This window comes from Pogoniulus pusillus, chromosome Z, assembly GCF_015220805.1.
Source record: "Pogoniulus pusillus isolate bPogPus1 chromosome Z, bPogPus1.pri, whole genome shotgun sequence".
Classification (NCBI taxonomy): Eukaryota; Metazoa; Chordata; class Aves; order Piciformes; family Lybiidae; genus Pogoniulus; species Pogoniulus pusillus.
This window is the reverse complement of record NC_087309.1, coordinates 111,133,316-111,159,897: the sequence shown is the minus strand read 5'-3', so window position 1 is coordinate 111,159,897 and position 26,582 is coordinate 111,133,316. Positions and strand designations below refer to the sequence as shown.

General features: G+C 45.8%; 1 protein-coding gene across 2 annotated transcripts in view; it reads right to left on the bottom strand.

The window, feature by feature from the left end:
* Positions 1-26,582, bottom strand: part of LOC135173492 (metalloprotease TIKI1-like) — an 82,619-nt gene that overhangs the window by 13,062 nt on the left and 42,975 nt on the right. For both annotated transcript variants that reach the window (XM_064140442.1, XM_064140443.1), the window contains exons 3-5: positions 20,430-20,576; positions 17,646-17,820; positions 1,326-1,416 (exon numbers count right to left, since the gene is read on the bottom strand). In XM_064140442.1, coding sequence (XP_063996512.1) covers positions 1,326-1,416; positions 17,646-17,820; positions 20,430-20,576 — 413 coding nt within the window. The remainder of the gene's footprint in view (positions 1-1,325; positions 1,417-17,645; positions 17,821-20,429; positions 20,577-26,582) is intronic.

Genomic DNA, 26,582 nt, shown 5'->3' with positions numbered 1-26,582 from the left:
CTGGTCCCTCTCTGCTGAGCAGCTTTCCAGACAGTCTTTGTCATGCCTGTAGAGCTGTCAAGGGTTGCTGTGTCTGAAGTGCTGAGCCTGACATCTGGCCTTATTGAGAGTGGTACAACTGGTCTTGGCCCATCTAGCTAGTCTGCCTAGGTCTCTCTGCAGAGCCTCTCTGCTCGCTCTCCAGCAGATCAACAATTCCACCTGGCTTGCTGTTGTCTACAAACTTACTACAAAAAAGTGGTGCAAAGAGAAAGGTGAAGCAATCGGAGCACGAGAAAAACATCTGTCATTATTTTGCACCGTATCTGCAGAACCCTGGCACAGTTCAAGACTCTGCACTGTGTCCCCTGCACAAAAGGTGATCACCCTGCCTGAAAACCCCATCCCAGAAACAGTGGGGGAGGAGGAACAGAGGTGTAAGCATTGAGGGACAACATGCCTGGCACAGAGTATAAAACAGTAACATAACTGGATTCAGACCCTTTTTCCACTGTGGTCTGCTAGCAGTGACTCCAACAAAGAGTGGGTATATCTGAGAGATATAAGAGCACATGTTTGGCAAGAATCTGAGGAAGAGGGAGACAAGACTGTAGACCCTAAGCTGGTGGCACAAAGAGGTGAGCCAAGAACATATATAACTGTTGGCAGAGTGTGGAGGAGGAGATTATTTGGCATTCTGTAGTTACTGAAATCATAGTGATGGATAAAGGCACCATGTGAGAGATAAAAAGAGGCAGCATGAGAGCATATCCTGAAGGACAGCTGCAAGATGAACCAGAACAGCAAGTACCTTAGCTTAAAAATGTCAAAGAGAGAAGGGAACATGAAGGCAATCAGTTATAGAGACAGCTTGCAAAGAGGTTGGTTGAAATCTGGGCAGTCAGATGCCAGGCTGAGATAAAGAGAAAGGATCAAAAATAGCAGTGTAAGAGAAGGAGAGTGTTAAAAGACAGGGAAGTCAAACACTTAAAAGGGAGGAAGGAGGAGCCTGAAAACCTTTGTAGTATAAGGCAGTATCCAGCTCTGGTGAATCAGGCTTGCTTGTTATGGCTGCTGGTTTAAAAGTTAAAAACTTAGGAGGGAAGGAATACTTTTTATTCTATTTAAAAAACCCAAACCAAAAAGCAGACAAACAAATAACAAATCAAACTAAATAAAACCTTATTTCCAAACTGGTTTATGGAAGACAAAAGCAAACATCTGGAAAGGGGAGAGGGAGCTCAGCTCATAGTTAGGTGTATTTCCATCTGCCACTACTTCTTCATAACTGTTTACAAACCCACCCTCCCAGTGAGGCTGCACAGCTAGATAAAAGCATGCATTACTTGTTGATGGCTTGTCCAGCTGGAGTGTGTTCTACCTCATACCCTTCTCTCCTCAAAACATCAATCACTGTGTTGTTGCCCATGAAGTGACCTGCAGTTAAGAGAAAAATGACATGACGACTCAGTGAGCACAAGCAAAGAAAGAGAAGCACAACAAAGTCCTTCCTTTTGACAGGAGGTGTGCCACACTCAGAGCACACAGTGCTTTTATCATTCACCATCAGCATGCACCCGAACACAGGATCTCTAATGAATGATTACTGAGCTTTCCCAAGGTCATTTCAATTACCACAGTCTGCTTTTCTATAATGCAGATGTGATTGAAATTACTCTGGTCTCCCAGGCTGTTGCATTAATAGGCCACTGTGAATTTCTTGGGGCAATAAGAGCTGAAGCCAGGAGATATCTGTTCAGGAGCAGCACCAAATCTGCAAGGAGCAGCAGTGGAACACAGGTCAGAATCTGACTGCAATGTGTACATCATTTTAATATCCTCTGACATCATAAAGGCACTATAGAGATGGTTAAGAATCATCCAGATGCAGAGAGGAAAAAATATCTCTAAAATCCAGTCACTTAAATTGACTCCTTTAATTCCTTCAGTATTAGCCACCAGGGATAGAAACTTCACTTCGGTTATGCTGATGAAAGTTTTGGAAGGACTTAAGTACTGTGCCCTAACCACAGAATCACAGAATTAACCAGGTTGGAAAACACTTCTGAGATCAAGTCCAACCTTTTACCTAACCCTTCCAGACAACTAAACCATGGCACTAAGTGCCTCATCCAGCCTCCTCTTAAACACCTCCAGGGATGGGGACTCCACCACCTCCCTGGGCAGCCCATTCCAATGGCAAATCAATCTTGCTGTGAAGAACTGCTTCCTAAAGCCCAACCTAAACCTGCCCTGGCACAGCTTGAGGCTGTGTCCTCTTGTTCTGTTACCGATTGCCTGGGAGGAGACCAACCCCACCTGACTACAGCCACCTTTCAGGTAGCCACAGAGAGCAATGAGGTCAGCCCTGAGCCTCCTCTTCTTCAGGATGCATACCCCCAGCTCCCTCAGCTTCTCCTCACAGGGCTGTGCTCCAGCCCCCTCACCAGCTTCATTGCCCTTCTCTGGACACCTTCCAGCACTTCAACATCTTTCTTAAATTGAGGGGCCCAGAAGTGGACACAGGACTCAAGGTGTGGCCTAAACAGCCTTCACTCTAGTTTCAGATAGATGTGGTGGCCGTTTAGCCCATAATTTAGCATCATATGGAATAAATGAATATTTAAGTCATGCAGTAGTTTTTTCTGAAGGACTGTCTACTCTCTACGGTGACACCATCCCTCTAACATTTAACATTAGATAAGGCTGCCAAGAAGCAACAGACGCCTTGTACAGTCTCTCATTCAACAGCCTCCACTAACTAAAATTAAGCTTGGGCAAATGACTTACTAGAGTGCTGCCTTGCTTCTGCAGATATATCCATTATTAAAGTGGACAACTCCAGAGAAACTGCTTTCTGCTAATACCATTCATAAATATGTGGCAACAAAACCACCTGAATGATTCTAGTAGCCAGGAAAAGCAAGAACGTAGAAAAGGAATCCTACACTGATGAGATTAACAGGGAACTAAACCCAAGGGATTTATGATTTTTCCCTGCGAAATGGATTCACTGAATTGAAGGACAAATTCAGTTTCTCCTACGACAGCAGCAAAGGTCTCATGAACTACCATCTTAAGGCATGACAGTTGGATGGTATCATTTGAACACAGATATTTATTAAGTTGAAATTTTCTTCTGGAGGATAAGAGCACAAACAGATCTGTAGCTCAAATGAAACTTCTTAGTTGAACACTGCAATGCAAACCCACTGGAACCACATTTTCTCACCTAACAACTGGATTTTTGCCTAGCTCCTCAGCATAACCTTTCCCTTCAGAACAATTAAAGCTGATTTGTCATGACATGGACAAAACCTAATACTGCTGGTGTCTGTTGCTTGCCACTGCTTCAGCCCCTCAGGTGTATTGAACTGAGAAATTCATGTCAGCAAGGGAATAGGAACTACTATAATTAAAAATTGTAAATGAGTAAAATTAATCACTTGAAGGACAGCACAGAAGGTGCTGACTTAGTTCCTGTCTCTCACCTTCAACATGAAGAGGTATATGTAAAGGCAAAGGGCAAGGGGATTTGCTTCTCATCCCCTGACTCCAAGCAGCAGAGAAAGGGGGTACTTCCAAAGCATGACTCACCTCATGTAAGTGAGAGTGAGGTAGAACAACTTCAGACTATTCGAGAAGTGCCTTTCTGTTGATGAGCATAGTGGTAGTGAAACTCAGGAAAAAGGACAAAGGAGAAGAAGCCACTAAGTCTAAGGACCCTGGCTTGCCTAGGCTTGTTTTGCTCCTGTTTACATCCTGTAGTAAACAAGGTACATACACTTGGCTTGCGCCTGCCTCATGCAAGGCCTATGTTTTCCCAAATTTGGGTAAAGCAAGCTCATGGCTTCACCTAATAATTAGTTCTGGCAAAGTGCCATTCTGATTGGTTAATCTCAGTGGCCCACTGGAGGAATTAAGTCTTAGGCAATTGATAAAAGCAGGCCAGAAGTTGTAAGCAAATTACAATGCCTCACCTTGCTTTGCCTCACCTTACTGATTCAAGACCAGCCTTGCTGCTGTACCAAGCTTTGATGTGTCAAGCTTGTCTACCAACTTTGGCATGCCTCAGTGTACCAGGAAGAAGCAAAAGAGTCTGTGCTCTAGGCAAGAGTCATTGCTGAAAGCAGCCCAAAACCACAGCATGGACAACCCTGCTGGCAGGTAATGACAGCCTGGACTACGCAGAAGGGGTAAGACCAGGTGAGCCCAATGCCCCTGAGCAAGCTGCACTACTGCCACTAGCAATTACAGGTATTGCAAGCAAGTAAGCTGCTCCCAGCTTGAGAGCTCATTTATACAGGCCTCACACAGCTTGCATGGTGAGAGAGAGCAGGTTACTGCCATGCTTGTAATGGAGAGGTAATTAATTGCTGCAAGAAGGTATTTTTTCAAAATTAATATTGTTTATTAATTTTGATATTCAGGACTCTCACCACTCCAACCACTACTTTTTAATAGTAAATAGATTCTTCTGCAATGATCATGGGAACATTATACAGATGATAACACAGGGTCTAGAACATTTGAGAAATAACTAGCAAAAATACAAACATTATTTGAAGAGGTTCTTGCGGTCAATGTACCACTTGTCAACTAGGTGGACTCAAGGAGCTCCTTTCTGCTTATGGCAGAAGGCAATGGTGAATTACAGAATTTTGCCAAAGAGGCCTTGAGTATTTATGCACAAAAATTATCTCCTGACTCGCAGGACTAGCTACAGGTTCAGACAGCACCCAAAACACTTCCAGGGAATTCTGTTGGTGTCTTGTCAGCCACTGAGGCTTCTGGTTCTTCCCAGACTTCACAGGGTGCTGGGAAATGAAGGCAGACGATCTGCAAAATCCTGATTTCTCTGGACTATCTGTGTGTCCTTTCCAGGGCTCCTTGTCTTGGGAAGTGTAGGTAGGATGTCTTGCAATCTGCAGTCTTATCGCGGATGTCATGCTGGCCACACAGACCTATTGCATGGAGGCATTTAGAGCCTGTTCCTGGTAAACTTGAGGCAGACCATTTGCAGGCAATTCAGCAGAGATAACTTATAGCTTAGCAAAGCATGATGCTGCTTAAGGCAATGGCAGAATCACTATCAAAGGCAGAGAGCAATGACAGCAGGCAGCAACAAGCAAACACAAATACTATGGCAGTGCACACCGTGTTACCTGCTCATCTCTTTTTATCAATGTAGCCTGAGATTAATGGGCCTTTGGACACAGAATAGTCACTCAGAATGGCAGTTAGCTGAGCTTGACCATATTAGGTGAAGGCACAGGCCTGCTTTACACAGATTTGGGAAAAACAGACCTCACATGAGGCAGGCACAAGGCAAATGTATGTACCCTGTTTACTACAGGATATAAACAGAAGTAAAACAAGTCTAAGCAAGCCAGGGTGCTTGAATCAGTGGCTTCGGATTCTTTGTCCTCTTTTCCATGGCTGCTTCTCCCCAAAACAGAGAGAGGGAGAGCAGAAAAACATGTCTGGGCAAGCCAGGACATGTTCAATCCTATTTTGGCCTATTCAGGCTTACCGTAACAACACAACAAGTCCTTGTGTCTGCCTGCACACCTGCTAACCTCCATGCCAAGCCCAAAGCCCTGTGAAGACACCATCTGACTGAGAACAGACTATGACCAGGTCAGAGACCATGCAAGCCCCAGCACCCTGCCAGAGTCCTCGGAAAACTCTAAAAGCTTCCAATGGTTACCACACCACTGGCAGCTCCCTCCAAGTGATTTGGGTACTGTCTGGACTATAATGCAGCCCTGGAAATCCAGAGGTACTAATTTATGAGTAAATATTTTAGAAAGCCTCTTTATAATTACAACTCTTTGCTTTAGCTCTGTTGCCATCCTGTACCTTCTGCTTCAGTGGAAAGGATTTTAGAAAGCCTCTTTGTAGTAAGTTCTCTGTTTACTCTTAATTGTGCCTTCTGCATCAGCAGAAAGGAACCTCTCGAGTCCCCCGAGAGGGCAAGCAGAAAATTGCTCTGCAAGATTCTCTTCTCAAAGTTGACTGTTTGCACTTTGCTAGTTCCACTATGTTGTTTGAAATTGTTTGGTACTGTACTGCACTGCACATATTCTGTAATCTATTTGCACAACTGAGCACAAAAAGACCTTGTAAATAAGTTAATATCTTTGTAATGATTAAAAAAAAAACCCTTAACAATTGTATTAATATCCATAATTAATGTTTAGTAATTCCATAATAACAGCATTATAATACTTATGCAAGTAGCAAGTAACCCTCCCACATCCTTAAATCTTTTTGATACAGAAAACTTCCCAACATGCTCCTCCCTATGACTACTTGTAAAAAGAAGTATTAATGAAATATTACTGCATGAACATGGAACTTGAGGCTTTTACTCCATGGAGGAATGGGCTGCCCAGGGAGGTGGTGGAGTTGCCATCCCTGGAGGTGTTGAAGAAAATCCTGGATGAGGCACTTGGTGTTACAGCCTAGTTGGTTGGACAGGGCTGGGTGATAGGTTGGACTGGATGATGTTGGTGGTCTCTTCCAACTTGGTTGATTCTATGATTTTATGGAGGCCAGCACAAGAGTTTGTTTTCAAAAAGCACAATTCCCTTAAAATCTCCTTTTTAATGTAAAACCTGGTGGTCAGTACTGTGGAACACTGGTATTCTTTGTGTTCAAGAAAACACTTCCACTAGACATGGAGAGATGTGAATGAAGTGCCTCAAAACTGCATTCACTTGGGAGGAAATAAAGAATAACCTCCCATTTCTTTAAAAGTTGTGTGTTTTGCTTGAGCATGTCCAGAGAAGGGCGACGAGGCTGGTGAGAGACCTCGAGCACAAGCCTACGAGGAGAGGCTGAGGGAGCTGGGATTGGTTAGCCTGGAGAAGAGGAGGCTCAGGGGTGACCTTATTGCTGTCTACAACTACCTGAGGGGTGGTTGTGGCCAGAAGGAGGTTGCTCTCTTCTCTCAGGTGGCCAGCACCAGAACAAGAGGACACAGCCTCAGGCTGCTCCAGGGGAAATTTAGGCTGGAGGTGAGGAGAAAGTTCTTCACTGAGAGAGTCATTGGACACTGGAATGGGCTGCCCGGGGAGGTGGTGGAGTCGTCGTCCCTGGAGCTGTTCAAGGCAGGACTGGACGTGGCACTTGGTGCCATGGTCTAGCCTTGAGCTCCGTGGTAAAGGGTTGGACTTGATGATCTGTGAGGTCTCTTCCAACCCTGATGATACTGTGATACTGTGATATATTGAATTACTAGGATTAATTTTCCACATTGGTTTGTAAGAGAATAATTGAAACATGAAATCCATCCCAAGGAAAATTATGATGAAGGTCATGCCTAATAGGGGAAAAACTGCCTAATACCATAGAAATGAACTATATGAAGTTATAATGAGCCACAATGAAGGCATTTCTCTTATGAAAGACAAGAAGACACTCTTATCCACCAGGTTCTGTCAAAACCTAGGTTTCTAAAATGTATGACCTGAGTATTTTTAGTCCCCAGGGACTCCCGTTTTTACATTTGGGCAAAGCCATACTTCCTGATAACTACAAAACCTGAAGTGAGATAAAGGTTTTCCACTGGTTATAAAGCCAGCCTTAAGGCAAGATTAGCAGAAGGGAAAAGTTTAAAACTCTCTACTGCTTATTTTATGAAAGCTGAGTTTAAAAAAGAACCCAAAAAAACCAGATTCTGTTCAGGCAAACTTAGTCAGGTGGAGCTCCATCTGCACCTGAATTAACTTGAGAGTTTTGCCCTGTTGATGAACTCTGCTCATTAGGCAAGAAGACTCACACACATGACTATGCTAACACACAGCCTTACGTTACCAGTAAGGGAAGATAAGAACAGTGCTATGTTTGGGCTGCAGAATTCACAGCCATCTCTGCTGCTGGACCTCCTCCCATTCCATACCACTGCTTCCTTTAAAAAAAATGTTTGATAACAGTATTGAGAACTAGAAATCCTACTAGCTTAATACACACTACAAGATGATTTTTTTTTTTCCTACTGTAGCTGCCCAATAAAGGTAGCAATGTGTAAACCCCAGCACTGATACTAAGCTAATGGTCACCAGACTGTCAGTACCTAAGCAGAAATAGCACAGAAATAGGCTGATTTTGATAGCTGCACTAATACATTGAAACAGAGGTTTCTGCCTCTAATGCAGAAATGTAAAGGTTTCCTCATTTCAACTGTCAGAGATGCCAGGGGGAATGTCCCTCGTGTGAACCTTGTGGCTTTGAATGTGGGTTCTGCCTCCACAACGTTATCTATCCCCTTGAGGGTTTGCTCTAATAAACTGTCATTAGCATTCTGAAGACTCAAAGAGACTACTAAGGAAAACAGCCTCAAAGCTGATGGGATTGATCTGGCATACTTGGATTAGAGAGGCACCTCCCCAGATACTCATCCTTTTTTCCTACTGAAGAGACTAAAATGAGGCTGCTTTCCCGGGACAGAAGCAGTAAGCAGGAAATCAGCAAACCCTTTATGCCCAGGCAGAAGTGAGGTAACACCACCAGATTAATTTAATCTGCTTTAGACTACCTTTCTGCCCTCTCCTCCCCATTTTTGCCCTCTTCCAGGATCTGCTAACATTCAGCTTCTTACGGATTTTTCATGAAATTCCTCATTACACATTTTGAATCCTTCGTATAAGGCATGGAGATTCTCCTGGAGGCACTACTGAGACAGGAGAATAGTGAAGAGGTGATTGGCTACAATCAGCATGGCTCCACTAAGGGCAACTCCTGCCTGACAAATCTGGGGGCCTTCTATGAACAGGTCACAACATTAGCAGATGAGGGGTGAGCAACTGATGTCATTTACCTGGATGTGAGCAAGGCCTTTGACACTGTCCTGCACCACATCCTGGTCTCCAGGCTGGTGACACATGGGTTTGATGGGTGGGCCATGAGATGGATAAAGAACCGGCTGATGGCTGCACCCAAAGAGTGACTGTCAATGGGTCCATGTCCAAGTGGAGGCCAGCAACAAGCAGAGTCCATCAGGGATCAGTCCTGAGATCAGTCTTGTTCAACATTTTTGTGGGTGCCATGGACAGAGGCACTGAGTGCAGCCTCAGTAAGTTTCCTGACAACACCAAGCTGTGTGGTGCAGCAGACAGGCTGGAGGGCAGGGATCCATCCAGTGGGACCTGGACAGGTTGGAGAGGTGGGCACAAGCCAACCTCAGGAGGTTCAACAAGAACCTGCAGCTGGGTCAGGGCAATCTCAGGCACAAATCCAGGCTGGGCAGTGACTGGCTGGAGAGCAGATCTGAGGAGAGGGACTTGGGGGTGCTGGTGGACAAGAAGCTCAAAATGAGCCAGCAGTGTGCACTTGCATCCCAGAAAGCCAACCAGATCCTGAGCTGCACCAGGAGAAGTGTGGCCAGCAGGGAGAGTGAGGTGATTCTCCCCTTCTATTCTGCTCTGCTGAGACCACACCTGGAGTACTGCATCCAGTTCTGGAGCCCTTATTGCAAGAAGGATATGGAGATTCAGGAGAGTGTCCAGAGAATGGCCATGAGGATGCTCAGAGGGCTGCAGCACCTCTGCTATGAGGACAGACTGAAAGAGTTGGGGCTGTTCAGTCTGGAGAAGAGGAGGCTCTGAGGTGACCTTCTTACGGCCTTCCAGTATCTGAAGGGGCATAGAAAAATGCTGAGGAGGGATGTTTCAGGATATCAGGAAGTGACAGGATTAGGGGGAATGGAGCAAAGATGGAGGTGGGCAGGTTCAGGGTAGACGTGAGGAGGAAGTTGTTCAGCATGAGAGTGGTGAGAGCCTGGAATGGGTTGCCCAGGGAGGTGGCTGAGGTCCCGTCCCTGGAGGTGTTTAAGGCCGGGCTGGATGAGGCTGTGGGCAGCCTGATCTAGGGTAGGGTATCCCTGGGCATGGCAGGGGGGTTGGAACTGGATGATCCTTGTGGTCCCTTCCAACCTTGACTGATTCTATGATTTTATGATTCTTCCTGGGAGGGATGGCAGAGGGAAGACTAGGGAGAAAACAGCTAGTCCATGGAGGTTTGAATCCCTACGCCTGAGTAATGCTAAATTAACACATTCATTATTTTCTTTAGGAAATAAAATAAATGGTAGGTGAAGTTTTCATGGTCTTTTTTACAGTTCTAGTGGTGCCTTGCTAACGTCTGCTATACTTTAAAGCCTCTGAAAAAGTTTTATTTTTTTAGGAGCAGGAAAAAAAAAAGAGCTCTGAGAGAAAAAGGAATTTTCCAGGGTTTACAAGATTAAGAAGACCAACTTCTGAAGTTGTCACATCAGTCAGCATCTCTCACTGATGTCAATCATTTCATCCACTGGGATGCAGGGCATCTTAGATCCTTCTGTATCTCTTATTCATGAGCTGGCTCTGCTGGAGTTTCTCAGCTATTCGAAGATGCAGGAAAGACTGGATGGAAATAGAATTTGGCTCCTAGAAACCCTGGATTCACCTGAGGCCTTGTTTGTCATAATAAAGCCAGGATCTCAAGCCACTAAGTATGCTTCCTCCTACATAAAAAAAGCCACCACTCCTTTTTTTGCTTCCCTCCCCCACCTTTTTTTCCCCTCTCTTCTTGTTTAGCCGCATTCAGCAGAAACTGTAAGTAATCCTGGAGAACAAGTGACCATGCATAGGAAAAGGAATGCTTCTACTGATACTTCAGCAGTAAAAATGCTGACTAGATAAATGCCACCTCAGTGCTGAAGTGTTCAGGAGACAAGATGAAAAAGAATATTGAAGAGATGAAGGTGCCATTGTCAATTTCTTTATTGGTAAGGCCAGCCCTTGTGAATCACACATTCCTGTAACTAGAGGGAAAGCTCAGAACAAAGAAGATTCACCCCAGGTAAAAAAGGATCAGGTTATGGAACATTCAAACAAGACTGGACAGGTACAAGGTGTGATAGGACACACATAAAGGAACTGTGGCATCTTAATAACACTGCAGAGACACATCATGAAACAGATCCTTCTAGAACGTATACTAAAGTGGGGGAATGCAGAATGCAGAAGAGTTGTGGGTGCAGGTGGAGGAGAGCTGTGGGAACGGAGTGAGGAGAATAAACAGCAGGCAGGTCCTTATAATAACAAACCTTGGTTCTCACTTGCAGCTGGCTACCTTACCTCTGAAGGAGTAGATAACGGACACCCCGGTAATGAGGAAAACAAGGCGTGGTTTATGCTGATGGAGTGGGTTGTCCTTGACTAATAATGCCAATGTGTAGGCATGTGCTCTACTGGCTGAGTGTATATATATTTTGGGCTGTATGTAATAAAGTGTCTCTGGCATAATTCATACTGCACTGTCTGGAGTCCATCGTAGGCAGGCCTTGACCACATTTGCCTGTGAGGCCTTGACTGCAGTTCCCACAGCAAGCAGAGATTTACGAGCAGCACCATGGTGCAACACTAAAGCACACGGAGGAGAGGGAGGTGATTTGAGGCAGCCTGCATGACTCCACCAGGGGCAAGTCCTGCCTGACCAACTGTAACAGGTCAAAGCAAACCAACGGGTTACCCTATCTATTTCCCTAAACACAGAAGTGAGGGGAACGCAACACATAAAAAAGCCTCCAGGTTGAGACAAAGAGAGAGAGAGAACAGTTTACTGAATAAATGAGATAAGACAGACACACAATTGCCTTAGCTTAGTTGCAGAAAAAGCACATCAGACAGCAACAAGCAGAACCGATCAAGCTAAAAACCCAAGCCAGGAAGCTACTCCCCCATCCTTCCCCCTCCCACTGCTGTGTCAGTGGAAGAGACAACACTCAAGATCCAGAACACAAAAGCAGCAACTGAAACAAGAAGCCTCTCATGTCGCAATCTGCACTTCAAGCCCCATAGTACTTTGTTCCAGTTATCACTTTTATTGTCAATCTGGAATAATGGCAGCATGGCATGAATAACAGCAGCAAATATTCAGCTTAACCCATGACACCAACCTAGATGACTTTCCACGGTTGAACAACTACATAAGAGGATAAAGGAAGTCAGATGTCACCTATGTAGACTTTTGTAAAGCTTTTGACGTAGTTCCCTCAACATTGTTCTCTCTAAACTGGAGAGGTATAGATTTGATGGGTGGATAAGGAATTGGTTGGATGGTCACATCCAAAAGGTAGTGGTTAATGGCTGATGTCCTAATGGAGAAGGGTGACAAGCAGTCACAGGACCACAGGATCACGGGATGTCAGGGTCTGGAAGGGATCTCTGGAGATCATTGAGGCCAAGCCCCTGGCCAGAGCAGGACCATAATCTATCTCAGGTCACACAGGAGCACATCCAGACAAGACTTGAAAGTCTCCAGAGAAGAAGACTCCATGATCTTTTTCCAGTGCTCCATGATCCTTACAGTAAAGAAGGCCTTCCTCATGGTGAGGTGGAACTTTCTGTGCTGTAGTTTACATCCGTTGCCTCGTCCTACTACAGGGCACAAGTGAGAAGAGGCTGTCCCTTCCTTCTTGACATTCAGCCCCCAGATATTTATATACACTTATTTAATCCCCTCTCAGTCTTCTCCAGGTTAACCAGTCCCGGGTCTCTCAGCCTGTTCTCCTAAGATTGCTCCAGTTCCTTAATCACCCTTGTAGCCTTCCATTGGACTCTCTCGAGTAGCTGCCTGTCCCTTTCAAACTGGGGAGCCCAGTGCTGTTCAGTATCTTCATCAGTGATATACGGAGAGGGACTGAGTGTACCCTCAGCAAGACCGCAGATCACACCAAGCTGAGTGGTGCAGCTGATAAGACTGAGGAGTATAAGTCAACCAGAGGGACCTGGACAGGCTAAGGAAGTGGGCTGAGAAGAATCTCACGAGGTTCAATAAAGCTTAGCACAAGGTCCTGCACCTAGATCAGGGCAATCTTTGATATCCATACCGGCCGGGGGATGATGAAGTTGAGAACAGCTGTGCAGAAAAGCATTTGGGGTACTGGTTCATGATTAGCTGGGCATAAGTCAACAATTCACACTTGCGGCCCAGAAGGCCAATGCCACCCTGAGCTCCATCACCTTGTGTACTGTGTTCAGTTCTGGGCCTCTCACTTCAGGAAGAATGTTGAGGTACAGGAGTGTGTCCAGAGAAAGGCAACAATGCTCATGAAGGGTCTGGAGCTCTTTAAGAAGTGGTTGAGGTAGCTGGGATTGTTCAGTCTGGAGAAGAGGAGGCTGAAGGGAGACCTCACAACTCTCTGCAACTACCCAAAGGAAGGTTGGAGCAAGGAGGTGACCAGCCTCTTCTCCTTGATGGAAAGAAGCAGGACTAGAGGAAATGGTTACAAGCTGCATCAGGGTGGGTTTATGCTGTATATTAGGAAGTATTTCTTCCTGAAAGGGTTTCAAGCACTGGAAGGGTCTGCCTGGGGCAGTGGTGGAGTCACCATCTCTTGGTGTGCTCGTGTTGTGGAGTGCTCCAAAATCCCTTCCTCCCCTCTGTCAGCAGAGGTTTGAATGGGGGAAGATGAAGGCGTGAAATTGCTTTCCCCTCCCTCTGCAGGCTTGAAAAAGGAAAGGCAAAAATCCTTTTCCTGCCACTCTCATACATGTACTTACTGGTGGGAGAGCTCGTGCTGGCATCTGGGACTGTGATTGGATGGAGTCTTTGTGCTCAGTATATATTGGTACTGGACATGTTGTCTAGGAAAGACTTCAAATAGACTGGTCACAAAGCACATGCAGGTCCATTTGGTCCATGCAGTTCCATTTGGAGAGATTTCCCTGTGGCACTTGGGCCTGGCTTCTCCTTGGACTGGCATCCCTTGGCTTCCGCTCCCTATCCCTGAGCTGGAACAACTCAGCCCCTGCTGCAAGCTGCTGCTGTTGGCAGGAACACGGCAGCAGTGCAGCTGTGCCTGAGCTGCTAAGGCAGTGCCGCTCTGCCTTGCGGGAGCTGTGTCTGCAGACACTTCGACTTTGGCAGCTTCCATTTCCATTGGGTTTATGCTGCCTGTCTCTCAAATTGGATTATAACTTGGAGTTTCCACAGGCTGCCACAAAAGAGATCCAGGGAATGTGTCCAAATTCCTATTTCACCCTCATGAGTAAATCCAGTGCTCTCTCAGCTTTTCCCTAGGGCTGCCCTGCCTCTGATTTCTAAGTGAGGTAAAGCTATTTTGTGCCTTAGCCTTTTCCATTTCCTGACTTTCCTAAGCTACCAGAATTATCCATAAGCATCCCTGTGAAAATTCCCTACTAAATTAGAACCTGTAAATAAAATTTAACTGATTGTGTATATAGTTTTGGGATGAGGTTTTTGGGGAAAAGAAAAATAACTACAATTTTATGATCCCAGTCTTGTCAAGTTATTCCTCATCAAATCATCAAGCAGCATGTAGACTTGATGCTTAGGGACATCATTTAGAGTTGACCCTTCAGTGCTGGGTTAAGGGTTGCACTGGATAATATATAAGCTCTCTTCCTATTGCATACATTGTGTAACTTAGTCCCACTTTTGTAGTCCTTCTTTTTCTCTTCTTCTACAGCTCACTGTAACTTGCCTCGTATAAGCACTTTCCTGGAATCCTTCTTCAGTAATTAGCAATACTCAAGCAACAATCAAAACTGAATACAAGACATTCCTTCCTCTTTGCTGCTTGCTGGCACAAATGAAATCTCTCACTAATTACTGTCACATACATCAATCTGGATAACAAAAGGCTAAATGAGCTTATTGTTTTCCAGTAAAAGCCTGCAAGCACACTTGCAATGTCAACTCAGAAAACCTCAGACCTCTAGAATTAGACATCTTTTCTGCATTGTATCTTGTGATGTTACTTCTCATTTAGGCAACGAATATGAAATAAATAAAAGCAAATCCTCTTGCAATCAGACAATGGCTAAAACTGGGAGGCTGACACTGTCTGTTGAGCAGACCTTTTGGAAGAGCAGGTGAGACAGAAGCTGAACTGACACCAAAGTATAATTAGAGACAATTTCAAAGTTGTTCCAGAGTCCCCACATATAACCAAAAACCTGTCTGGACTCCAAAATATGATGGGAAAGCACATGAAGAGTATGCCCAGTGTTTGGAGATCAACTGATGCAAGTGGCTGGTCAGGAACATTAGTCTAGCAGGGAAGAGTGCAATCAGGACATCAGCAGTTGAGGTATATCAAAGTCCTGGTCTTAGCCTATAGATGGAAATGACCACAATCTACACAATCTATGTCCTTTATGACAGGGAGTTGCACAGAGCACTGTTACTGCAGGAAGATGACAGAATCACAGAATGTTTGTGGCTACAAGGGATCTTGAAAGCTCAACCAGAACACTCCCACCCCCCACCAGAGCAGGATTGTCTATACCATATCACACAGGAATGTGTCCAGGAGGGTTCTGAATGTCTCCAGAGAGGGAGATTCCACAACTCCCCTGGGCAGCCTGTTCCAGTGTTCTGTCACTCTGTCAGGAAAGATATTTCTCCTCATGTTTCCATGAAACTTCCTATGCCTCAGCTTTGACCCACTGCCTCTTGTCCTGTCATTGGGCATCACTGAGAAGAGCCTGGCTCTGTGCTCTTGGCACTCACCCTTTACAACTTTATAAACATTAATAAGGTCACCCCTCAGTCTCCTCTCCTCCAAGCTATAGAGCCCCAGCTCCCTCAGTCTCTCCTTGTAAGAGAGATGTTCCACTCTCTTAATCACCTTTGTGGCTCTGCACTGGACTCTCCCAAGTGTTTACAATAGCATGTGTCAATCTTTACAGATGCCTGAACACACATGATCAGCCACCTTTCACTACCTAATATTAGTTTCAGTTCTTCCCCTCTCCCAAGGCCTGCATTATTTGTGGTGGAGGGGATGCAACACTTTGTGAACTACCACCTGTCTTGAACATTCCCTTCCTTGAATGCAGACCAAAGGATGAGAGTCATGGAAAACCAATCCTGTTTGTACTCTCCATCTATTCCCAGTCTGAAGTGTGAAAATGTTATCCTCACTGAGTTGGATGTACTTCTGGGTGTGCCTACCTGCTGGCTACCAAGAGACACATTTTCCCCAGCTCAGCCCCATGCTCTGACATGAAATAGAGACAGACATGATTTCCCTTAGATTCATGTAATTTGGCATGCTATTATTTTGGATGTGCCCTTGAAAGGTTTATTCAAGCACTGCTACCTTTTATCTCACATCTCTTCTATTTCTCATACCTTGGTCGGTCAGATCACAAACACAAACAGAGCTTTTCCTTGTGTATGTGCACTATAGTTGGTTCAGTATTGTCCTGGCAGGGCACGAATCCTGCTAGGCTAGTTTGGCCATTGTGCTAGTTTGAAGCTAGCTAGAATGTTTTGGTGAGAAGAATTAGATTACAGGCTGTGAAAAGAAAACAGTAGTGATGTCTACTTCACTCATAGGCTTGCTGAGAGGCATAAGAACAAGAACACAAACATAGATAACAAAGTTGCTGTCTGGGTTTTGTGCTGAACTTATCTCTCTCTCTAAACTAACCTGCCGTATTTGTGACTAACACACCTGCTTCCTAAACCCCCTCACTGACCCTCCAATCTTCCTTGGGCATAAGGCAAAATCTTGGGTAAGGTAGAAGGGTGGGAGGAAAGGTGGAAGGGTGGTTGAGAGCCCCTTCTGGGGACTGTTTTCTGGGAGGGCTGTTGTTCCTGTATTACCTTACCCTTCTGTCTATAATTGTATACACTGTAAATATCTGCTTGTATATCGTGCTAAGCTGTAAATATAAGCTTCATTCAATTTCCAGAGCTGCTGAGTCTAGTCTGGGTGATTTCCGAAGCGTGGGGGGGCAGGGAACACCCAAATCATCACAGCCACTGCTCCTCCTCACCCCCATTGTAGGGTTGAGGAGTTGAGTTGTGGAGCAGACAAAACAAACGATGGGGGGTTGGCTCCAGTAAGCCTGCACTAAAGGGGGAGCAAGTCAGTGCCATGGTTAGGTGTACTGGGCAACATCACATGTGCCTTACTCCCATTTTGGGAAGCTGGTGAGGGGCCTGGAACACAGCCCTGTGAGGAGAGGCTGAGGCAGCTGGGGGTGTTTAGCCTGCAGAAGAGGAGGCTCAGGGGTGAACTCATTGCTGTCTACAACTACCTGAAGGGAGGTTGTAGCCAGGTGGGGTTGGTCTCTTCTGCCAGTTAACCAGCAACAGAACAAGGGGACACAGTCTCTAGTTGTGCTGGGAGAAGTATAGGCTGGGTGTTAGGAGGAAGTTGTTGCCAGAGAGAGTGATTGGCATTGGAATGGGCTGCCCAGGGAGGTGGTGGAGTCTCCATCCCTGGAGGTGTTCAAGAAAAGCCTGGATGAGGCACTTAGTGCCATGGTCTGGTTGACTGGCTAGGGCTGGGTGCTAGGTTGGAGTGGATGATCTTGGAGGTCTCTTCCAACCTGATTGATGCTACGATTCTATGATTCTATGATATGGTTTAAGGGTGAACTTTGCAGAGTAAGTATAAAGGTTGGACTTGATCCTGGAGGTCTTTTCCAACCATAATGTTTCTATGATTCTGTGACTCTGGGATTTCCTGGACTGAAAAATTTTCTTAGTATGGAACAACTGTCAAGGGAAAAGCTGCATTCTTTGTTCATCATGGTCAGAGTACTGATGCTGCTTTCAACTGAGGCAAGCACTTGTGAAAAGCTTCTAACAGACATGGGAAAGATGTGTTCAGGTTGAAGGGATCCTCAGTTACATACCAGCTCCAAATGCAAAGAAGAAACTCTTGTCTGGATACTCTTCCAGCAGGTCCTTCACCCTCCTGCCCATTCGCTCATTCCGCTTGTAGATGAGTTCCTGGCGGAAGTATCTGTCTATCTCTTGGGCAGTAATCAGTTCATGGGCTGGAAGTGTAGCATTAATGAAATTTGGAACCTAAGGCAGGAAAAAGAAAAGCCTTCATGAAAGGGGAATTTATTTCATGGGTAATCATATGCACAGGTATTTTGCTCCATCACTGAATGTTGCAATCACCTTGTCCCTCAAGGTGCATCCAGTAGGACAGGACCCAAAGAAAGCTAAAAAAACTGCTTAGAAAACTTCAAGTAATGCATCTCAACAGGTAATTCCATGAGCCAGACAGATGAATTTTTGTTAATGCAAAGTCAATAAATAATTTCAATATGCCAAACTATAGATTCCAGATCCTGACTGCTTGGTTGAAGAAAATACGTATTTGCCCCTGGCCATCTTCAGCCTCTTCCTTAAATTACCATAGGTATGACATAACTATAATGATAAATACACTCTTCCACAAGAGTGACTAGTATCAAAGCTCTCAGGATAACTTGTGCAGTTTGAAAGAGTTAACAAAGCCACCTCCAAAACCTCCAAAAGAAAGAGGGCTGGATATTGTTAGGAAAGAAAGTACTACTATGTGCAGTTTGCCTGCCCTCAAGATGTCTTTTAAAATACTAACTTCCTCCTGTGAAGGCCTCCAGGGCAGCTGTGGCTGCACAATACTCTGACCTCCATGGGTCTGGAGTTGCAGCTATCCTGGCTTCTTGACAAGTAACACTGGGCACTGCAGCTAAGGAGCTTCTAAGAAGAGAGCCTTCAAGTGGTTTCTTGAAGGTGGGAGCACAGCCACTAAGCCACATGCTTTCCCTTGTCAGGATCAACAGCTGAAGAAGAAGTTTTGAAGTCACTCAGGGACTAAGGGTATGAAAAGAGTTCGTAGGCCACAGTGGGACATTGGTAGGCAAGCACAGGGGTCATATAGGACTTACAGAGAAGTTCTTTGGTGCTTAAAACTGGAAGCTGATCCTGTTGCAGGCTGCTCAGCTGCACTGTGACTCTGAGTGCCCTGCAGTGGAGTCCCTCATGTAAGCAAAGGGCAGTTGCCCCCTGGAGGATGTGCATGTCTTTGTGAGAGCTGTTCTCTCCAAGGCCCTCAGCAGACTAACGATGCAGCATCTGTATGCTCTTAAACAGCACTAGTCTCCTTTGAGAAGCCCTTTGAAGATGAAGTGCACTATATAAGAGCTAAGCAGTGTTAACAACCAGGTTGCCTGCACCTGCAGGCTGAAGCATGTGAAGAACAGGAAGGTAACAACATGTGCACAAAGGCCAGTGCCAGAGAAGCAAGGGTCACAATGACAGCATGTGGAAATGTCCTGCGGTGATGCACTATGTATAGCAAAAGGCCATGGGAAAATGGTTAAGCAGCTGGGAAAGACCAGGTACCAGCACAGTACCTAGGCTACAGCCCATGTTTGCACTCACGTGCATGCATGGCCAGGCACTACCTCACAGACAAAAACAGAGAAGCTGAGGTCTCAATCTGTGGGTAGCTAATCTAACAGCCCAGACTGGACCCTGATGGGCATTTTCTCCTGGTTTAAAGATCAGAACGTCGCATTCATCTCTACTCCTTAGGAAACCATTTCCATAAACCTAGACTCCATGGCTTCAGAAGGTTTTCTTTTCCTTAGTATTTGCCTAAGTCTATCTTTTTTTTGTTTCACTCCATTCCTCTTATTTGGGCCTTGCCCATGGTACACAGTCATACTGAGAGCAAACATTAAAAAGCTTGGAACTTGCCCAGCCTCACACAAGCACCTGAGTCACAAGTGCATCTCTCTCCTGCTATTGCATAAAAGAGCCTGCTGCTCTACAGGGTGTCCAGCAGATCAAGGGAGGTTCTCCTCCCCCTCTTTTCTGCCCTGGTGAGACCCCATCTTGAACACTGCGTTCAGTTTTGGGCTCCCCGGTTTCAGAGGGACAGGGATCTGCTGGAGAGGGTCCAGCAGAGGGCTACAAGGATGATTAGGGGACTGGAGGACATGGCTTCTGAGGAGAGGCTAAGGGACCTGGGGCTTTTTAGTCTGGAAAGAGAAGACTTAGAGGGGAATATTTATAAGACTCTGAGGGCTGGCCAGGAATGGAGGGAAAGGCTCTGCTCAGTTGCTCCCTGGGAAAGGACAAGGAGCAATGGGTGTAAGTTGCAGCACAGGAGGTTCTGCCTCAACACAAGGGGAACTTCTTTACTGTAAGGGTCGTAGAGCACTGGAACAGGTTTCCCAGAGATGTTGTTGGGTCTCCTTCTCTGGAGACTTTCAAAGCCTGTCTGGTTGTGTTCCTCTGTGATCTGTGTTAGATAGGATTGTCCTGCTCCAGCAGGGGGGTTGGACTCAATGATCTCCTTGGGTCCTTTCCAATCCCTAACATCCTGTGAGTCTGTGCTGCTTTCTGTTCATGCTAAATTAGCTTGTACTTAAGCTAGCATAATTCCAAAGGAAAATAAAAGATTAACTCAGAGAGTCAGGTGCACCTTCACTGCTTGTGTGCAGCAAGACTGTGCTGAGGTGGCACAGACTCTTGGGACAGGGGGTGCAGAAAAGCATATGTGCTACAGAGCCAGCAGCATGTCCTTAGCCCTCATCTGCAAAGACCCTATCTGAGGAGAGACAAGCATGAGTGAGACAGAGGTTAATGCTATGGGGATATGTACATAGTGCAAGGGCTAGAGTGGCAAGACTCACTTGAGAAGTATCATAGTTGAAGATGATGGAGCTGAGGTCCCCACAGCTGTAATGCTTGATAAGGTCTTCTGTCGTATAGGGGCTCTGGAAACTGCCTGCTCGGAGGCTCTCCTGCTGCAAGAGAGTCTGATTCAAAGCAAAGACCACCTGAAGGAGGGGGAGAGGGAGGAAAAGACAAAGTTCCTGGTAAGTGCTTTTCTTGTCCCTTGAGAAGTACATAGACAAACAGTCACCTGCTGAGGGCTCTCTAAAGCTGCTCCAGCTCCAAGGGCACCAGTCCACATGTCACCAACCCATGCTCCCACCAGGTCTGCTTCAGGTTCTACAGGCTGGTTCATAAGGAACTGATTCATCACACATAACTTAGGAGGTTTTGACCATGAAATTAATAATATGGAAGACAGAAAGGTGCAGACTTAAACAGGGTTGATCTCACTGTCCTAAACAACAGTTTGCCTGACCACAGATCCCTAGGGCCTGATAGGTTTCCATGTCCACAGCTGCTCAGCCACCTACTTAAATTAAGCATGGCTTCTCATTTGCCCTTTCTTCCTCATCCACACTTCTACTTCCAGAGAACCTCTTTCGTGACAGGAAAGAGAGAAGATCTGTAGAGGAGACCCCAAGTCTGGCACACCTGTTGTGGTAGGCCTGATGGTCCAGAAATAGGCTTATACATGTCCTAGCCTGCCCAGGCATGTTTTTCTCCTGTGGTAAACAAGGTACACACACTTAGCTTGTGCCTGCCTTGTGCAAGGCCTATGCCTGTCCCAAATTTGGGTAAAGCAAGCCTATGGCTTTGCCTGCCCAAAAAGGTCAGGCTTGGCTGTCATTCTGATTGGCTATTCTGTGTCCAAAGGGCAATTAATCTCAGCCCACATTGATAAAAGATATACACAGGTAAACGCAGTGTGCTCTGCCATGCTGTGCTGTGCTCTGTCATTGTATTCATGCCTTCTGTTGCCTGCTGTTATTGCTTACTGCCTTGCTGATCCCCCTGGAAACTCCACTGTCTCAAATTTACCAGGAACAGGCTCTAAATGCCTCCATGAGATCAGCCTCCACAGCCAGCATGACATCGTGCTGAGACTGCATGTCACAGGACATCCTGCCTACACCTGAAAGTCTCTTTCCAAGACGAGAAGTCCTGGAGATACACAGATCATCCAGAGGAGCCAGGAGATGAGGACAGAGATTGTCTGCCTCCTTTCCCCAGAAGCCTGGGAAGAATCAAGTCTCAGTGGCTGACAAGACAGAGATCCCTGAAAGTATTTGGGTACTGTCTGGGACTGTGGCTAGCCCTGCGAGTCGGGTAATAATAATTTTGTGAGTAAATACCTAAAAGCCTTTTTGTAACTCTCCATTGCCTTCTGCCATAATGTGCTAGTTTGAAGCAAGCTGGAATGTTTTGGTACAAGAAGTAGATAACAGGCAGTGAAATGAAAAACAATTGATGTCAACTTCTCTCACAGTTACGCTGAGAACTCTGGGAAGAAGAAAGACTTCTCCATTTTGTTTCTCACTCTTGCTTTTGCCTTAGACCTGGTCACATCTCATTAACCCTGCTCCTACTAACCTTGCTCCCTAACCTCTTGGCTGCACCTCTCTTCTTCCTGAGAACTGGGGTAAGGTTGAGAGGGCCGGGGGGAGGTGTTGGGGTGGTTTGAAAGCCCCTCCTGGGGACTCAGGTTTCTGGGAGGGGAGTTGTGCTTTTGTATTGTTTATCCTTTGTATATTTCTGTATATAATTGTATATAACTGTATATATTGTAAATAGCTGCTTGTAAATTCTGCTAGCTGTAAATAAATTGCTTCATCTATATTCCCAGGGTCCGTCTGAGTTAGCTGGGGGAAATACAAAGTGTGGGGGGGCGGGGTAACCCCCAAACCATCACACATAAGCAGAAAGAGTTCCTTGAGTCCATCTAGTGGGCAAGCTGTACACTGGCTGCAAGAACCTTCTCTTCCAGTTCAATTAACGCTTATATATTTTGCTGGTTATTACTAGATCTAGTTGTTATCTGTAAAATGTTTCCATGACTGTGCAAAGAACAGATTATTATTGCTATTACTGAAGTTAGTGGTCAGAGGTGGCAAGAGTTCTGAATATCAAAATTAATAAACAGTATTCATTTCAGAAAAAAATATAATATCACATTAATTAATTTCCCCTTCATAACAACACCTCCAGCACAGTATGGCTCTTGCAGGGTGCCAGCCTCAGGCCCTGTCCCAGAGAGAGCTGCTGCTCTAGCTGCCTCTCACCTAGGAGAGCACACCCTCCATGAGGATGGCCACTTCCAGAGAAGGGCCACTGGGATGATCAGAGGGCTGGAGCACCTCTCCTACAAGGACAGACAAAGAGTTGGGGCTGTTCAGTCTGGAGAAGAGGAGGCTCCCAGGTGACCTTCTTGTGGCCTTCCAGTATCTGAAAGGGCCTACAAAAATGCTGAGGAGGGACTTTTCAGGATATCAGGGAGTGACAGGACTAGGGGGAATGGAGCAAAGCTGGAGGTGGATAGGTTCAGGCTGGACACGAGGAGGAAGTTGTTGAGCATGAGAGTGGCGAGAGGCTGGAATGGGTTGCTCAGGGAGGTGTTTGAGGCCCCATCCCTGGAGGTGTTTAAGGCCAGGCTGGATGAGGCTCTGGGCAGCCCGATCTAGGGTGGGGTGTCCCTAGGCATGGCAGGAGAGTTGGAACTAGACGATCCCTGTGGTCCCTTCCAATCCTGACTGAGTCTATGATTCTATGACTGCCACTTAAAAGGCACAAGTCAGCAGTTTGTCTCTGGAGCCAAAGCAGATGCCCTCCGTACCTCTCCCTCATTTCTTCACATGCTGCAACAAACAGCTGCAGAGCCCAGAAAATAAAAGAAAGCCAAAGGAGTACTTGGGTCAGAAACTCCTCAGTCTGAGCACAGGATGCCAATGGGGACACTACTGGGAGTGTGGAGCTGGCCACTTGTCCACACAGACAGTAGCTCTCCGTCAGCATATACGGAAAACACTGCCATCCCTCCTGCACACAGGACTTAAGCTACTGCTGGTTTGCACACCAAGACTAAACAAATGCAACAACCTTTCCTACTGCCTACTGACTTTTCAAAAAATATTGTTACTATTCATTTATAAAGGAAGTAAGCTGAGAGATATTGCTGAGGTCTTGGAAAGCTTTTCAGAAGTCACTCTTTGGAGGGCTACTTTTCAAACTCTTGTGGCCCCTGGCAGCTAGATGAGGGCTGTATGTGATGAATTCCTCCTGAATATTTGCCTCAAACACAGGGGCATAATTTAAAACTTTTTTTTTTCTTTCTCTTTTAAAAATTGCTTTGATTCTGGCATAATTTAGAAATATAAAGGAGGTCAGACATTACAGATATTTTTTTCTCCCACTAACAGTAGTGCATGATTCAGACTTGCAGCTAAAATTTTCTGAAATTCAGGTAACTTGGGACAATAAAGCAGTACATGAACAAAGCATCAGGCATGCTGAGACATTCAGTGCTGCATGCAGAGAAGAAACTGCATATAGAGAGAGGAGTTTCACAATTTATTTTTATAAGACACTGTTTCAAGAATTCAGTCATCTCTTAATGAACCCATTTGTTAGCCTGAAGAGTGCTTTTTCACTCTGGAACTGAAGGTATTCATCAAACCATGGAACTCACACAGGAATAATCACACTCTTAATGATCATGTGAACCAAATCTTGGGATTACAGGACAGATGCATGAACAAACAGGTGCGACTTGCCTTGCCCTAACACAACAATCCATCTCCTGTGGAAAATTGCAGGTCTCACCAAACTTGAAATCACACTGTCCACACCACAGCTAGAGCTGCCCATCTGCATCCAAACCACTTTTAATTAGTAGCTTAAGTCTTATTGAATAATTCCAATATGAGACATTGGGACTTCTCTGAATGTTCAGTGCAGAATCAGACTGATTCTAATGGTGTTCCTTAAGAATGAGTGCTGAGCCTAGTTCTATTCAGTACCTTTATTGATGATCTGGACCAGCTTGAAGATGACACCAAACTAGGAGCAGGTGTGGATCTGTAGGAAGGTAGCATAGCCCTGCAGAGGGACCTAGACAGGCTGCATGACACCACTCTTTATTTAACCAAATGTGAAAACATATAGAATCACTCAATGGTTTAGGATGGAGGGGACTTCAAAGATCATCCAGTTTCAGCCACGCACCATAGGCAGGGACATCTCCCACTAGAACAGGCCACTCAAGGCCTCATCCAACCTGACCTTGAACTCCTCCAGGGAAGGTGCAGCCACAACCTCCCTGGGCAACCTGTGCCAGTGTCTCACCACCCTCACTGGAAAGAACTTCCTCCTAACATCCAGTTTGAATCTCTCCTCTGCCAGTTTAAACACATTACTCCTTATCCTGTCATTACAAGACCTTGTACATGGTCCCTCCCCAGCCTTCCTTGTAGGTCCTCTTTAGATACTGAAGGCCAGTACAAGGTCTCCTTGAAGCATTTTCGTAGCCTGTCCTCATAGCAGAGCTGCTGCAGCCCTCTGGGCATCTTTGTGGACTCCTCTGGATTCGCCTTAGAATCATACAATCATAGAATCAACCAGGTTGGAAGAGACCTCCAAGATCAACCACTCCAACCTAGCACCCAGCCCTATCCAGTCATCTAGACCATGGCACTAAGTGCGTCAGCCAGGCTTTGCTGGAACACCTTGAGGGATGGTGACTCCACCACCTCCCTGGGCAGCCCATTCCAATGCCAATCACTCTCTCTGCCAACAATGTCCTCCTAATATCCAGCCTAGACTTCCCCCAGCACAACTTGAGACTGTGTCCCCTTGTTCTGTTGCTGGTTGCCTGGCAGAAGAGACCAACCCCCACCTGGCTACAACCTCCCTTCAGGTAGTTGTAGATAGCAATGAGGTCACACCTGAGCCTCCTCTTCTCCAGGCTAAACACCCCCAGCTGCCTCAGCCTCTCCTCACAGGGCTGTGTTCCAGGCCCCTCACCAGCTTTGTCACCCTTCTCTGGACACCTTCCAGCACCTCAACATCTCTCTTGAACTGAAGGGCCCAGAACTGGACACAGGACTCAAGGTGTGGCCTGAGCAGTGCTGAGGACAGGGGCAGAATAACCTCCCTTGCCCTACTGGCCACACTGTTCCTGATGCAGGCCAGGATGTCATTGGCTCTCTTGGCCACCTGGGCACACTGCTGGCTCATCTTCAGCTACTATCTACCAGTACCCCAAGGTCCTTTTCCTCTTGCCTGCTCTCCAGCTACTCAGTCCCCAGCCTGTAGCGCTGCTTGGGGTTATTGTGGCTAAAGTGCAGGACCCTGCACTTGGCCATGTTAAATCTCATCCCATTGGCCTCTGCCCACCCATCCAGCCTGTCCAGGTCCCTCTGCAGGGCTCTCCTACCCTCCAACAGATGAACACCTGCTCCTAGCTTGGTGTCATCTGCAAACTTACTGATGCTGGACTCAATACCCTCCTCCAGATCATCAATAAAGATATTGAACAGGACTGGGCCCTTCTTGTGTTGGAGGCTCCAGAACTGTACAAGCATCAGTTCCGAAAAGGTGTTCATGTATAGTAACATCCACTCCCATCTATGTTTTTAAAAAGGGCAGGATTTTTTTCTTTTGGTATAAACCACACCTGATTAGAAGAACACCTTCAGGCTGACACTCAGGGAAGCTACATCACACTAATCAATAGCCGCCTTACATAGGACCTCTGTTTAATTAGGAAGTAAATTAAACAAAACCAAGTAAAAAACACTGTATGTCTGAACAAAAGTTTGCATTACACTCTGAACCCACTGATTTCCACTTGATTATCTTCACTCACCACACAGAGAAGCCCTAATGGTTATTAATGACCAGAGGAGATTTACTGAGAGACAAGCCAAATCTGTGCTGAAAATGAGGGATTTCTACAGCCAGGACTGATAGGCCATGCCAGGAAATTCTTGAGTGTACAACTGGTCCAGACAAAAGCACTTCCATGAGAATGGCTTCTTTTGTAAGTTGTTTTACTACCATAGGAGCATCCACTTGGCCAATTTACCATTAGAGTAATATGGCCCTTTCTAGACTCTGCAGGCTTTGAAACAAGGACGAGACAATTTCTGTCTACAAAGTAGAAATAAAACCAC